This window comes from Charadrius vociferus, unplaced genomic scaffold (assembly GCF_000708025.1).
Source record: "Charadrius vociferus isolate BGI_N301 unplaced genomic scaffold, ASM70802v2 scaffold134, whole genome shotgun sequence".
Classification (NCBI taxonomy): domain Eukaryota; kingdom Metazoa; phylum Chordata; class Aves; order Charadriiformes; family Charadriidae; genus Charadrius; species Charadrius vociferus.
Genome location: NW_009648333.1, coordinates 352303 through 367649, shown reverse-complemented (window position 1 = coordinate 367649; position 15347 = coordinate 352303). Strand labels below are relative to the sequence as shown.

The 15347-nt window shown below is 39.8% G+C and overlaps 1 protein-coding gene across 2 annotated transcripts; it reads left to right on the top strand.

Moving 5' to 3' along the window:
* Positions 1 to 434: 434 nt before the first annotated feature.
* Positions 435 to 14600, top strand: UGDH (UDP-glucose 6-dehydrogenase). 2 transcript variants are annotated; one of them, XM_009884941.1, is made up of 11 exons: positions 435 to 596; positions 2932 to 3033; positions 4416 to 4616; positions 4702 to 4899; positions 5374 to 5521; positions 6712 to 6806; positions 9856 to 9986; positions 10801 to 10934; positions 12105 to 12196; positions 12287 to 12397; positions 14292 to 14600. In XM_009884941.1, the coding sequence occupies exons 1-11, from the start codon at positions 435 to 437 to the stop codon at positions 14400 to 14402; spliced, it is 1485 nt and encodes a 494-aa protein (XP_009883243.1). In that variant the 3' UTR covers positions 14403 to 14600. The 2 variants fall into 2 exon arrangements, with proteins under 2 accessions (XP_009883243.1, XP_009883244.1); XM_009884942.1 differs by lacking the exon at positions 4416 to 4616.
* Positions 14601 to 15347: the final 747 nt, after the last annotated feature.

Here is a 15347-nt window from a genome sequence, read left to right as displayed (position 1 = left end):
GAGGGGCTGCGGGGAGAGGGCGGGGGCCGGGCCCGGCCCGGGGGTCGCGGCCTGGCGGGGCTCTGCCCGCCGTGGGGCTGCGGCGGTCCCCTCTCCCGGCGCTGCCGCCTGCGGTAGCGGTCTCTGCCCTTCCCGAGGGCTATCGTGGCATCAGCAGTTCCTCGGGCTAAGGGGGTGGTATTTACGCTGGCAGCCTTCAAAGCCACCACAGAAAACGCTTCCTCAATGGTCTGTGTGTGCCGGCCCTCCTGGAGGGCGGGAGAGAGCGGTTGCAGCTCATATCAAGAGATGAGCTGCATGCAAATGTTTTTCTCTGTGGCAGCATAATAGAATCTCAAATCATTAGTTCTCTATGATTTCCTTAAATTGTTGCCCAGTGTTTTCATTTATGACTCCTGACTCTCCTTTTCCCTCCTCCTCTCACTAGAGCAATCATGTTTGAAATTAAGAAGATTTGCTGCATTGGTGCTGGTTATGTTGGTGGGCCAACCTGTAGTGTTATTGCACAGATGTGCCCCAATATCAAAGTTACCGTTGTGGATGTCAATGAGGCCAGAATAAATGCCTGGAATTCAGATACGCTCCCAATCTACGAGGTAAGCACGTCTCACTGTTGTCTCTTCTTCCAGCCAGTGTTGCATTTGCTTCCATCCCACCACATGGCATTTCCACATGGCCTGCCTCTGGAGCTTGATAAGTGTAGCATGGTGATGTCCTTCAAAAAGAGTATTCTGGAACAGCTGCTTGTCACTACTGCTCATTAAACCAGATTTTTGAAATAACTTAATATTAAGTCTGGTGCAGGCGGGTATTTAAGGATTATACATGAAATGCCTAGTAAGGAAAAATGTGATTGTATACATAGTGAATTGTGCTAAATTATGATTACTTTCTTTCAGGAACCAATTTAATCACAGCATAGTCCTCTTACTCAGTTGTAGATATTATCTGCTGTGTTGTAGCATAATATGCATGTGTAATACTGAGTAGTAAGTTTTATTCTCATTCTGAATACTGCCAAAATCCAATCTGCACTGCCCATCTTAACCATGTTGTAAGATGGGGACAGTCGTGTTCCTGATTCACTTGTACAATAAACCTCCAATCTGGCTTGGGAAGACTAGGCTGGATAATTTTTTTTTTTTAAATGTGTCACACTGTGACTCATTCATTACAGAATTACTTTAATTTGAAGATATATGAAGTATTTTTCTATTTTGCTTCTCTTAGCACTTGTTACTTTTTACCCCTTAGAGAATAAGTGTCTTTTTTCTTTCCTTCATTCTTTATATCTCACAGAAGAATGTTAAGAAAAAAGATATAAATATTTTAAAAATAATATAAAAACTATATCTCACAAGATTTATAGGTTTGAGCTCTTTTCTTTAGTGGAAATAAAAACTTATCTTTACTTGGCTCCCGAAGACAAGGCATGTTGCGTAGTACTGACTTACTCTTTTGCTTTAAGAAGTCTTCTGAATCCTGCTTGTGCTGTAAGACTAATGTAGCTTTTTCTCCCCTTCTTAAAACCAAACCTATAATGTGACTCTTTAAGTGAAGATGAATAGACCTCCTTTGTGATACATATTCAAGGGAAAATGTGTATAATGCTCAGATTAGCAGGTGAGACATAAATAAAGGTCATGAAAGCAAGTACTTTGTTTTTTGTAAACACTTAGACTGAATGAGTTAAAGTAGAGCTAGCCTTGGCATGTGTGGGGGTTTTTTTTTATAAAAAAAAAAACCCAACCACCCAAACTCATAACATCTGTTTCCTGGAATGGTGTCCTTTGCTTACAAAGAATGTACAAAAACTGCCAAGAATTAGTTCAGACAGTTGTAAAATTGAGTCATGGCACAGTGAGGTTTTTGTATTTTTTGTTTTGTTTTTTTTTTTCTTTCCAGTGTCAGAAATTGTCTAGTGGGCCGCCTTTCTGTTTGCATCCTAGTAAGACTATAGTTGGAACGTTTGATAGGTTGTAATACATATTATTCTGCCTGTGCTGACCTTTGTGTTCCTTTTAAGTAGGTATTTGGTATAAAGTGAGATAGCAAAAATGTCTTGCATAAGAAAGCTTCTGCTTTGTTTTCCTCTCTCTCTCCCTTTGGTGAACCTTTGCCTTTCTGGCACTTACTCAAATATGTCATGTCATGATAGGCGTCTCTCAAGTTGGAGACCAGATTACCAGGTTACAGTGTATTACATTATTTTTCAAATAAAAAGTAAAGGCGCTTTTTTTATCTATGACAACTATACCTTAATTAAGTCATTTTGTAGACCATTCTAATACGGAGGATTACTTATGTACATGTGGCCTCCTTCTCCTCTTGTCTGAGTAGAGGTGTTAAAGGAAGGGAAAGTGTTCTGGCATAGTATGTGTCTCTGTCTCCACTGCCTTTCTTTCACTGCATCTGGGCTTGCTAATTTGGTGGAAGACTTCTTTATGGTTGGGGTTTTTTTGGTGCTGAATCAGTTTTAGATCCGATGTGGGAGAGATCATGGAATGCATAGCTGCGGCAAGAGGTCATCCTGACTCTGCTTTTTTTGTTTGCAGCCTAAGGAATATTTTAAGACTTTACCTCTTGAATCTACTTAACATCACTCTATAGGTATTTCTTTAATTGTTGCTCATGGTAATAGAATTGAGCATGGGAATAACTGGAGCCTAAAATCTGGTTGTGCAAATAGCAATTCAGTGTGGCTGAAAGTTTCAAGACAGCATTTTGGATGTTTTGAAGCAGAAAGGGCTTTTTTTTTTTTTACTATGTAAATCTACAGAAGCCTTACTTCACATCTGGCAGGCTGAAAACATACCACACTGAGGAAAAAGAAAAGTCTTTCTGCATCTGAAATGATATGCTGTTTGTTTGGGCATGCAGTTTACTGTTCTAACTGTATTTAACCTTAACCGCTTTTTCTGCTTTTTTCAGCCGGGGTTAAAAGAAGTGGTAGAGTCCTGTCGAGGAAGAAACCTCTTCTTTTCCACCAGTATTGATGATGCCATTAGAGAAGCTGATCTTGTATTTATTTCTGTAAGTTTAGGGGGGAAAAGGTGGTTGTGTGTTTGTCTCCTTTCTCTCTTTTCTTTCTTCCAATCATTATGTTGCTCTTATGTTAGGAAGAGGCCTTTGTTTTGTCATATAGATTCAGTTAGCAATGTCATGTCACTGTGTCACAGTTTTCTTGTCTTTCTGTGTACCGTGGGAAAAGTGTTAAGTAAGATTTTATTTTATTTTAATCTTTTTCTTATAGCCGATAGAATGTTTGACAAACAAGCTCTAAGGCAAAATTATAATGTTGATGTTTAACTTGGTTAGGTGTGTGCGGTCTTAGAGCAGAATATAGTGCAGATCTGTCATTGCAGTGTACTACTGAAATCCATAGGACTTCAATAATATTAATATGGTTTTTAGGGAGGCGAAATTGTATACTGTTTATGTGGTTACAAAGATGACTTATTTCTACAAGCTTTTAAAAAAAACTGTATTAATGGAAGAGGGGCTGGCTTTAAGATTTTGTAGCTTTAATGTTTCTAAGCTGTTGACACCACTAGGAAGAGGATCCAGTCAAACATAAACAGAGTGACCTTTTGTAATCTAGAAGGTTATTCCTAATGCAGAATCCAAAAGAACTGATTGCTATTCATCTTGGTAGGCCACAGTTGAGTTATTTTTGTTACTTACACCCTCTTTCCTTGAGAGCTCCTCTTTGTTAGGGCACCTCAGTACAGAGCTCTCTTTCTGATAGTATTTTTCTCCATTCATTAAGTTTAAAATGAATGCTACTTGGCTGGATGACTGCCATTAATACAAGCCGTATATTGCCACCTGTCCTTGGCTTAAAACATGCTGTTGTGTTTTACATGTTGTTGCCATTTCTTCTTTCAGTTTGTAATGAAAAGGACCCTCTGTCTTAATCTAAATGACGTGTTTTCCCTCATGTTGCCTTTTCTGTGTACTTCAGTATAGCAATTTTCAGCAACTCTACACTTAGGTTTCACTGCAAAGTGGGTTTAAACAAAACTGCCTTACTAGCTGCAAGATTCTTATAATGTGAATTTTTGCACTCCTAATGTGGGGTGGGAAGCAAACGGTGGCTGGCTGTAATCATGAAGAAATTACTGGTGTTTCCAGAACAAGGACTAAGTTTCACCGAAGCCTGCAGAGCTGCTATGAATTGCTCTCGTTTAAATTCTCTTTGAATAGAGGCCAATGAGCTTTCTTTAGAAGACAAAAAGGGTAATTGAGAAAGCTAATAGCTGTTCATTTGATATGGGAACTAGAATAATTCTGGGGTAGAAGCAAACTGGACTCTGGGAAAGAAAATGTCTGTCATTCTTAACAATTTCACCTTGTCAGTAGCTGTTGTGTTGAGATCTGTAACATTTCTTCCCCCTCTGTGTATTTGTAACTAGGTTAACACTCCGACAAAGACCTATGGCATGGGAAAAGGCCGAGCAGCTGATCTGAAATACATTGAAGCTTGTGCTAGGCGAATTGTACAAAACTCAAATGGCTATAAAATTGTCACTGAGAAAAGCACAGTTCCAGTACGTGCTGCGGAGAGCATTCGTCGAATATTTGATGCTAATACTAAGCCTAACTTGGATTTGCAGGTAAGTATAGTCTTTGAGTGGTGTATTTAAAGGCTGGTTCTTGCTTTTGGCTTGTATCTGTCGTTCTTTATTTCTGTGCCTGTAGGTGCTGTCTAACCCGGAGTTCCTCGCAGAAGGAACAGCCATCAAGGACCTGAAGAACCCAGACAGAGTGCTTATTGGGGGAGATGATTCTCCAGAGGGACAGAAAGCCGTCCGTGCTCTTTGTGCTGTTTATGAGCACTGGGTGCCCAAAGAAAAAATCCTCACAACCAATACCTGGTCATCAGAACTTTCTAAACTGGTTAGTGTTACTCAATGCTGTTGCCTGCAATGAGCAAAGGGCATAAGTGAAACAAAGCTCAGAAGTGTAAGTTCACTGACACTGAGTGACGCAGTTAGGAAAGACAGATGAGGCTGGGAGGACCCAGTGTAAATGTTAAAGGATATTCATCTTTTCCAGTTATCTCAGTTGAGCTAATAGATGGTATCAGCTTTCCATGAAATCCTTTTCTCACTCTTATTGCTGCGTTATTTATTATTTAAACCCCCAGTTACTGGTTACCGTGATAAAACATTTCAAACTCTGCCAGTTAAGCACTACATTATTTTGCTTAGATCCCATTAACTGGCATTTATGTATTAAAAATGTTACCATTTTGTATCTCAACAGAGTTACATAGATACTAAAGTAATGCTTCCAGTAGTAACTCCCTTCTGTCTGGGGGCATCTTGGTTTCTGGAAGAATCAAGCTCTCTTTATGTGTTTTATTTACAGGCAGCTAATGCTTTCCTTGCCCAAAGAATTAGCAGCATTAACTCGATCAGTGCTCTGTGTGAAGCTACAGGAGCAGATGTTGAAGAAGTAGCAAGAGCTATTGGAACAGACCAAAGAATTGGAAATAAGTTTCTCAAAGCCAGTGTTGGTAAATGAAAAATCCTTTTCTTTTTTCTTCTGGACTTCTGTTTAATACTGCAATGGGTCTAGTAGTATTTTGAAGTGATCTGATACTCTAAAATATTTTACAGCATGAGTGTGTAAAAAAAATATTACTGTAGAGTACTAGCATAAATCCATTTTTCTGGTAAAATGTCTAGGACTGACGTTGCTCTAGACCCTGGCAATCTGAAACCTGAGACTTCAGAGTGCATGGTTTATCCTTCCTGGACACTGGAAAGAAAAATTGCAACTTTATGTTTCTGAAGCATTACTCATGATAGAGCTCTTTAATATGTCTTCCCAATTGTAACTGCTGCAATTTTGTTCAGGAGTTGCTGCCAGTGTCCTGAGGAAAGGGATGCTGCTAAGTCAGAATGTGTGATGAGAGCTTCTAACTAGTAGGATGAATTCAGTTGTTTAGATTTACTAGAGAGTAAGATGTGATAAAGTGGTGATCAGTACAACAAACTTTCAAAATTACAGAACAAAACCAAAGCCTGTCTGTATGGCTAGTCTTCATGCTAGGAATAGAAAGTGTAACTTTTAAAATAATTTATTAAATATAACCTCTCCTAGAGTCTATGCAAGAGTAAAAAGCAGATAGCAAATACATTACAAAAATTCCTATTAGGTTACTATAATTCCTTCTGCAGTGCGTTGCTTCTGGGATCCTGAGCAAAGTTCTAGCAGCCAAGGATCCTTCTATGAATTATCTCAGTTCTCCCTTAGTCAGCTGTGGTGATCTTTGGTTTTTGGCAATGATTTAGATATCCATTTCAGGGAGGAGGAGGAGAGAACCTAATCTTAACATACTTATTTTGAGAACTATTCATTTAAATCTCTAGGTGGGGGGGAGCAAACCCAGGAACTTGGCCACTGGCTTCTAATAGCCTCTAATTTTTTTTTTTACTATCTTGTATGTTTTCCTGAGATGGGGTTAAAACTTCCATTGACTTCAGTGGGACCTGAAGCAGATTCTAGGGCTTCTGTAACTTACAGAGTAAGTAGGTCTAGGAATTAGATTTTGAGAGATTAAGGTTTTCATTTGCTTGCAGTGAAATACTGGGAAAAGATATAATGCTGACTATGGCAATGACTGCCAAAAACTACTTGATTCTAAAGATTGGGTTAGAATAGTACCTTAGTCACCTGTAAAATAACCATTTTCTCTTTCAGGGTTTGGTGGTAGCTGTTTTCAGAAGGATGTCTTGAATTTAGTGTACCTCTGTGAGGCACTGAACTTACCTGAAGTAGCCCGCTACTGGCAACAGGTACAAGCTCTTCACTAATTTTTAATTAAATTTTAAATTTAAAAAAAATTTTTTTTTGTTGTTTCTTCAACATTCAGCTTTCGGGCATTAAGCTTTTGAGCATTGTCCACATATAATTTGTGTTTCAGCTTTAGGGAGCAGATACCTTAATGCTGATCATCTTTACACTTTAGGGCGCTCAGCCTAACACTGGCATTTGATACTTGTGGGTGCTTAGGCTTCTTTGGGTTAAATTAAGTTGTCTGGATCAAATGGATTGGGAAGTTGTCTAGAAGTAACAGTAGAAAATGTGAAGTACAAGCATGTCTGGACTTCTGTCTTCCTTTTGCACTTAGTTATCTCTGTCCACTTTGAATTCAGAGCTTATGATCTCTTCCTCAGAGTTCCTTTTCTGAAAGAACTCAGCAGAACTTGCTATTCTTTAACCAGGGAACAGCAGCAACCATGTTTATTTTAATGTTAGGAATGGTCTGGAAGATGTGGATGCTATCAGGCCTAGCACCAATGCAGCTGTACCAGGATGCTTGGTCTGTATTAGCAAGTGTTTAAGTGTTTCCCTGTTAACCAGTGAAAGCACCTCTTCCTAGTCCTGACTGAGAAAGCAGCTTTGACCTATGTGGTATGATCAAAAGAACGGTTTTGGTTTATTGTCCTGATTTAGGCTATGGTGACCAAGTACAAGGCTGCCTAGCAGATGCCCTGAGAATACCAAGTGCATGGTTTGCCCACCTTATTATTAGCAGCTTTCCTTTTCTCCAACCTTCCTTTTGGCTAGTCTTTTTACCCCCTAACTCTTCATCCCGGTCTACTGCCAAATAAACCACCTACCCATAATTACTTTTTCATCATTGGTCAGTTGTCACATCCATACCGAAGTTCAGTATTTCTTGTACCATTACCTAGGCTGTTGTGGCCACGTGATATTGTTGATGGAATTATCTAGGCTCTGTTGGCTTTGCAAGGTTCTATTCCCCAAAAGGTCCCTAATATTTCCTTCCAATTATCTGAAGCTTGGCTGTATCTTATTAAGATCTCCTCCATAACTGCTTGTAAAACTCAGTCATTGCTCACAGTGCTATCTGTGACTCTAGTCAGCTGCTTACATTATCTGTGATGTCCAGTGGCTTTCTACATCCTGTTCAGATAGTTTAGCCTCCAGCCAGGGGCTAGTCAGCAGCCTAGTTACTTGCTTGCAACTATAACTCTTACATCAATTGCTTTTGGGACAAGGAAGGCATGGGGTTTATGCTGCCTACCTCTGAAGAGGTTCAGGTTGACATCTTCCTTTAAAAGTGCACTTCACTAGGATAGTCTAGTCCGTGGTGAGAGGCTTGCAGTTGCATCAGTGAAGATGAGACTAAGCTGCATGAACCTTGTGCAAGCATCCAGGAGAGGATTGGTTCAGTGTAGGGCTTGGCTGTATTGGCACAGCAGGAAAGGGAAGGAGCCCTAGGTTCTGATATTTACTTCAAGAACTACTGCTTTTAATCAATGTAAGATGTAAGCAGACTATAGGCAATCCCTGAAGCAGGAGGAGCTGCAGGAACTAATCATGTACCTCAGTGATAATCTGATGAATAGGCAAAAGTTTGTCTTGAAAGAGACAAATTGGTTTGACTCTATCCTTTGAGATTGCAAGGGTCCTTCTCCAAATGCAACCTACTTGGTATCTTGGCAACCCAAAAACATAGGAACACTTAAGCTTTGCTCTATGTGGATGTGTGTGTTTGTTTTTTTTTTTTTTTTTTTTTACTTAACAAAAGCCTAAAAGCTTGCATTGTTCATGTAAACAAGCTAGTTTAAACCACTTTTAATGCTTTTATGCTCTCTTACTCTGTTTTAAGAGCAACTCTTTGCAGTGTTTCTATATCACTTATTAAGCTGCGGACAAATTGGATAGTAAGAACAGGCACTGCAGAGCTAGGATAAGGTAAAGAGTTCTATATTTGTGTAGTGCAACTCCTTACCTGCACCTCCTGCTTCCTCACTGTCATCTTGCAGAGGTCTGCCTGCCCCAGCCCACACTGGTCAAGTCATGTAATGCCACATACATGTGCACCTCTGTAAGCAACTGTGAATCCCTTCTTTGTGGCCTGAGCACTGCACTGTCAGTGGCTTGTCCCAGTGCATGCACATGGGAGACCTCGGAGCAGTCTGAGGACAGGATGTAAATTCTGGAGGTTATGCTGATCAGAGCAGCCCCAGAATCCTAACTTTTATTTGCTCTGGTGTTTAGACAGGACAGAGCTCTTTTCAGGTAATGAAGATTTCAGAATTAAACATACCTACAGAAAGAAATGTGTCCCTCTTGCCCTGTCAACTGTTACCTTTGTTCCTCATCACCACCCCGTTGAATTGCATATATCTCACTGCTTTTATTTCTTTTCCTCAAATAAACTTGGTTCACCAATATCCTTCTACTGTATAGTTTATACCTTATGTTTCATAGGCTGCTGCTGTTAATTCTTGATTTGGGTTGAAAGTCTCAAAACAGAGGGAAGTATAGTTCTTTTCCAGTCCACATTGAACACTGAGGTGGGAGAATCTACCTTTCCTGTTCTACTGGTGATCCAGTGCCCGGTGTGTGTTAAGGGCTGGAGATCAAAGTAGGAACCAGGCTGGGAGGAAAGTACAGGAACAATCGGAGTGAGTGAACCTGCCTTCATGTAATAACAGAAGTGGAGCACTTAAAAATCTGGTTTAATCACACTAGATTTGTGCACTGAGGTCTGTTAGTTTGCATCAAATGGCTAAACATATTTTCACTCTTGTTACATGTGGCATGTAAGGAAGTATAGGTCTGGCAATAAGATGTCTATGTGATATCAAGTATGTGTGTATATGCATCTACAGTTATTGATTGTAATAGGATTTGTCTCGGAATCTGATAAATTAACTGAATTTATCTTTGGATTACTTATGGTACTGTGTAAAAATACTTAGCTTTCCTTTTTTTTTTTTAAGCCTCTGTTAAACTTATGTGTGGGTAGCTTGGCCTGACTGTTTAAAATGGTTCCCTTCTGTGCCATCGTGTTTTATGTAATTTCAGGTAATAGACATGAATGATTATCAGAGAAGAAGGTTTGCTTCCCGCATTATTGACAGCTTGTTCAATACTGTCACTGATAAGAAGATTGCTATTTTAGGGTTTGCATTCAAAAAGGATACTGGGGACACAAGGTAAGAAAGTAAATTCAGTTCACTAATGTGGATTCCCTATACTTTTCACCAGCTATGCAGCTAAACCTCCCAATTCAATTTTGTTAATAAAAACAGATCAGGTATGGGACACTTAACCTCTTGTGACTGAATTGATTTGTAACAAGGATTAGTCTTTCTTAAATGGGGCAGACAATTGATCTTGACCTCTACAACAACAGCTGCTAGAGCAGCTAACTCTACTAGAATACAATATTTCCAGCTGGAACTGCCTGATCCCTTCAGGGCTGACCAAAAGTTAAAGCATGTTATTAAGGGCATCTGAAACACTGACGGGCTTGGGGCATTGATTCACTCCTTATTAAGTTGCATAAGCAAAGGTAGGTTTTGAGAATTCTTCCATTTTCCACAGAGAAGAACACAAACGCTTTTGTGACTGATTCTAAATTGCTATGTGAAGCCAAAGTTTCATCTTTGTTTCCCAAAGGTGATTAATTCTGTGTTCCTGTAAAGCTCAAACTTTATACAGCTCTCTCCAACTGCAGTTTATGGGGAATGCTTATAAGATTGATGCCTTGTTAATTATGGTCTATAGGAGTCCTGGGGCTTAGTATCTGTCTTGCATGATTCAGCAAGAGAGAAGTAAACTTGTTTTTCATATTACTTTCCTTGGCATCCCTCAAGATTTCAAGTTTGCTGCTGGCATGGGTTACCACTAAGATGTTTAATGTAAAGCGGGTATAAAAGCTCTGGCATGGTATATCATGACACTTGGAGGCTCTTATTACTTAGAACATGCCATCTGCTTCTCTAACTGATTGATTCTCTTCCCTAGAGAGTCATCCAGTATCTACATTAGCAAGTATTTAATGGACGAAGGAGCAAAGCTCCATATCTATGATCCTAAAGTACCTAAGGAACAAATAATCTTGGATCTCTCACATCCTGGTGTTTCAGAAGATAACCAAGGTAAGAATGCTCATGTAAAGCCTATTTCCCCCCACACCCCCCCCAAAGAAGAACCCCACCCTATTCTCAAAATACACAAGGTCTTAAATACTATGAATTCATTTTCTCATTTTCACCATGGCAATGATGTGCTGTTGGCTGCATTTACTAGACAATTGTCTAGAAGTCAGAGGATTACTGTAACTCTTCCCCCTTTCCCCATAGTTTTTGTAGATAAATGGTAATTCTGTACTATTGTATCTTTCTTTTAATAAATATGCATTTGAATACATGCAAACAATTTTCTCTCTGTATAATTAAAAGGACAAGAAAGAAGGATATCTAGAGGTGGGAACGACTAGTGTTGTTCTGTCAGCTCCTTTGTGTCCCGAGTCCTATCTTGCCTTAGTTCTTTTTTTCATATGTGAAGTAGAAATAAAGAAATAATTCTGGAATTCACTGTAGAGCATTCTCCCTTCCCCCATATCACTTCCAAATTCATCTGTTTCCTTAAATTCAGGAAGACTTTGAAGTAATCGTCAACGACTAGAAATTTATTTGGGAGAAGCAGGTGGTATCTGGGATCTTTGTTTTCTTTCCTTATTGGGGAAGGGGAGAATGGAGATGAGAGATGGGTGGGGGAGAAGGGTAGATCAGACTTCTAGAGGTGAAGACAATGGAGGAATGAGCTGTGATGAAGAAGAGCGAGGGGTGTATGTTATTTGACATGGCCTTGAATTAGAGGGAAATGGGAGGGTTGCCTTTAGGCAGCTGCTGAGCCAGTCAAAGGATGAAGTGAGACGTGTATCCTCGCTAGTGTGAACTGAGTTTTAAATAGGGACTGTGATGTGCTGCTATTGTACAGGCAATGACCTTTGTGAGAGTTGGCATTTGAACACTCCATAGTAACTTTGAATTCTAGAGATGCTCTTAACTGTTTAAATCAAATTTGAATGCTTAACTTCAAACATTTAAGTGCCCTGACTCCATTCACATGCCAGGTACAAGCTGCTTTCATTTAAATAAGTGAAATCAAAGTGACAAATGTCTTGACGGAAAACATCTCTAGATAAGTGACCTGAAACTCTCCTTATTTGCACAGGGCAAGGAAGGAGACTAGTTTACCACGAGTGCACTAGATTGATGCTAAAGATGTGTGCAGAATAAAACTTTATTTTCTTTCTGTTACAGTGTCTCGGTTGGTCACTATAAGTGCAGATCCATATGAAGCCTGTGATGGAGCTCATGCCCTTGTAATTTGCACTGAATGGGACATGTTTAAGGTAAAAATGTTATTTTCAAATTAAACTAAAATAAAAAGAGGGAGTGTTATGCTATTTATCTTTTCTGTCTGCTTTAATTGCCCTTTACAGGAGTTGGATTATGAACGTATTCATAAGAAGATGCTGAAGCCTGCATTTATCTTTGATGGTAGAAGAGTTCTAGATGATCTTCACAATGAGCTACAAGTCATTGGCTTCCAGGTAATCAGCTGCGTGATCCAGCTTCCTATGTTCTTTTCCTTCTGCGCTCTGTTCCCTCTTGCTTTTGCTCTGCAATGACTGAGTAGCAAGGGGGAAAAAAAACCTTCCAGGTGAGGATTTAAATTTAAAACCATCTGTACTTAAGTCTCTTCACTAGTACTCTCCTCCTACAGTACCTTCCTGTTTTCGTAGACCGATGTTCTGTTAAAATCCAAGCCATGTCAGCCTATGCCATCAACATTCAGCAGCGTAAGCGTGCCTTGAAGCACTTCTAGCATAGATAGAATTTGACTAAAATCACCTGAATAATCTGATGAAGCATCTCAGCCAGGCAGAATCAGAACAAAGTCCACAAGCCAAATCGGATGCACATTTTGGTGTGTTTCATTCTGTGTACTCCTGAGTACTGTGATTACTTGCATAATGGCCATAGACTTTCTCTTGCTATTTTTCCCCTGCTTAAACTACACATGGTTATCGCACTGTTTGTGAGCAGGCTTGTAGAAATTGCTTTAACCAATCAATTGAAACTGTTATGGGCAAATATGGTACATATAACTAATGTAACTGCTTGCTTACGTAAGCACACTCTGAAAAGAGCTGTTTAAACAGATGTGTGTCTAGAACATATCCATTAAATTTTCTCTTAAATTTATTACTTAAGACAGTTTGAACTTCAGCATTTTGTCTTCTGGTGCTTTGCATCTTACCTGTAGTGCTTAAGAGGAAAGCTACAGCTATCCTCACTTACTGGGCATCTGAACTATTTTAGTAGCTGGTGTTTTGCCTTCTACAAGTTCTGTCCTTAGTGATTTACATTAGTCTGACCTAAAAATTAGAGGAGCCTGTCTTGCTGTTTGAATTTTGCAGTATCTGGCTTATATGTGTGTCAGCTTTGTTACATCCTTTCTTTTGTATAGACTTGGCTGCTTTTAGCCTTTCAGAGTCTGTTTCAAAAACATCCCACTGCATTAAGGAGGGGGAAAAGCTTCTTCTATCCTAACTTACTCAGTATAAATCTTTAGACAAAGGAGGCCAAACCCACTGTTTCTGAATACCCAGAAACATCTTACAATGTTTGCACTGACAGTCCTATGGAAGCTGAGGCACATAAATGTTTATATTAGCAAGATGCAGCTTTACGTATGCAAAGTAGGCACCTGTGAAAAGACGTTTTTAAAAACTCTTTGCAGTTCTAATCTCAGAAATTACAGAATCACAGAATGGTCAGGGTTGGAAGGGACCTCTGGAGATCATCTAGTCCAACCCCCCTGCCAGAGCAGGGTCACCTACAGCAGGTTGCACAGGACAGTGTCCAGGCGGGTTTTGAATGTCTCCAGAGAGGGAGACTCCACAACCTCTCTGTGCAGCCTGTGCCAGTGCTCAGCCCCCCTCAAAGTAAAGAAGTTCATCCTAATATTTAGAGGGAACTTCCTATGTTCAAGCCTTGTGCCCGTTACCCCTCGTGCTATCACTGGGCACCGCTTAAAAAACACTGCTCCCATCCCCCTGGCACCGTCCCTTTAAGTATTTGTAAGCGTTAATAAGATCCTCCCTCAATCTTCTTTTCTCTGGACTAAGAGACCCAAGTCCCTCAGCCTTTTCTCATATGAGAGATGTTCTAATCCCCTAATCATCTTTGGAGCCCTTTGCTGGACCCTCTCCAGCAGTTCCCTGTCCTTCTTGAACTGGGGAGCCCAGAACTGGACGTAGTACTCCAGATGCGGCCTCACCAGGGCACTGGTGTGTCCCTGGGCACACTGTGCTTTGTGGCTTGTATTATTCTAGTGTTCACGAAATGTGTTCACGGTTCTGGATTTAGTTTGTAGATTCCTCATAGGCTGACATGATTGTGTTAGTTTGTCACACTTCCTAAATGTGCTTTCTCTTTCAGATTGAAACAATTGGGAAGAAGGTGTCAGCCAAAAGAATTCCTTTTGCTTCTTCGTGTGAAATTCCTAAATTCAGCCTGCAGGACCCACCTGTCAAAAAGCCTAGAGTATAATGTTGAATAGGTACTAAAGGGATTCTGTGGACCTTCTTAGGGATAATAACTGTAAGCCTATGCTTTTTTTAAGGAAAAATATTTTTCATAAACTAAAAACCAATTTTACACTAGAAATGGTACCTGGTACATGTGAATTCAGTCTATTTTCAAATCTCTATTTTTATAGCAATTTTTTTTGTTACTGAAGATGGTACAGTCCTGTTTTTAATAAGGAATCATCTTTTAAGTGGAAAAGTTACCTTCAAACTGCAGACTTCTGCTTCCAGAAATGTTCCTGAACTGCACTTTAAATGTTTCAAGTGATATGAAAGCAAAAGAAATAGACCATCTTTTTACTTAAGTCCAGTTATGGACAGCGATCAGGAATTTTGGTCTCATTGATTCTTCGTTTTCTTTTGGGGTAATTCTTTGCCCAGTTAAATGCTTGCTCTAACTGGCATTGAAGTCAAAAGAGAAGTTCTAAGTGAATTTGGTAGGATTTGGGTTGAGCCCAAAAATAGAGCTGACTGCAACAATAATCCCCCAGTCCTGGTTGGGATCAATGGGCACTGATACAGTCTAAACTGCATCTGTTGGGAAGCCAGATAGTTCTGCAGGTGTCTATCATGTAATTAATGACAGTGGACTAGCAGCTATAAACTGATCCACTGGCAGACCTTTACTTTTGATTCTTTGGTTGTCTTGCCTACATTCCATGTTCAGCCACATAAATTATTGATGTACTCAGATGCCTGGGGCAGGTTTTTCCTAAGTTACAGCAATACAACCCATCTTCAGCAGAGGAGCATTCTACTTGTTTGAACACTGAATTTAAGCAGAATTACCTTAATCTGGTGTCAGTCCAAGTAAAAAGCAAATATTGGCTTCAAAGCTCCCTGATGGTTATCTTTTTCCTTCCGTTCTGCTTACATACTTCATCTGAAAGCAGCTTTCTTAATGAAT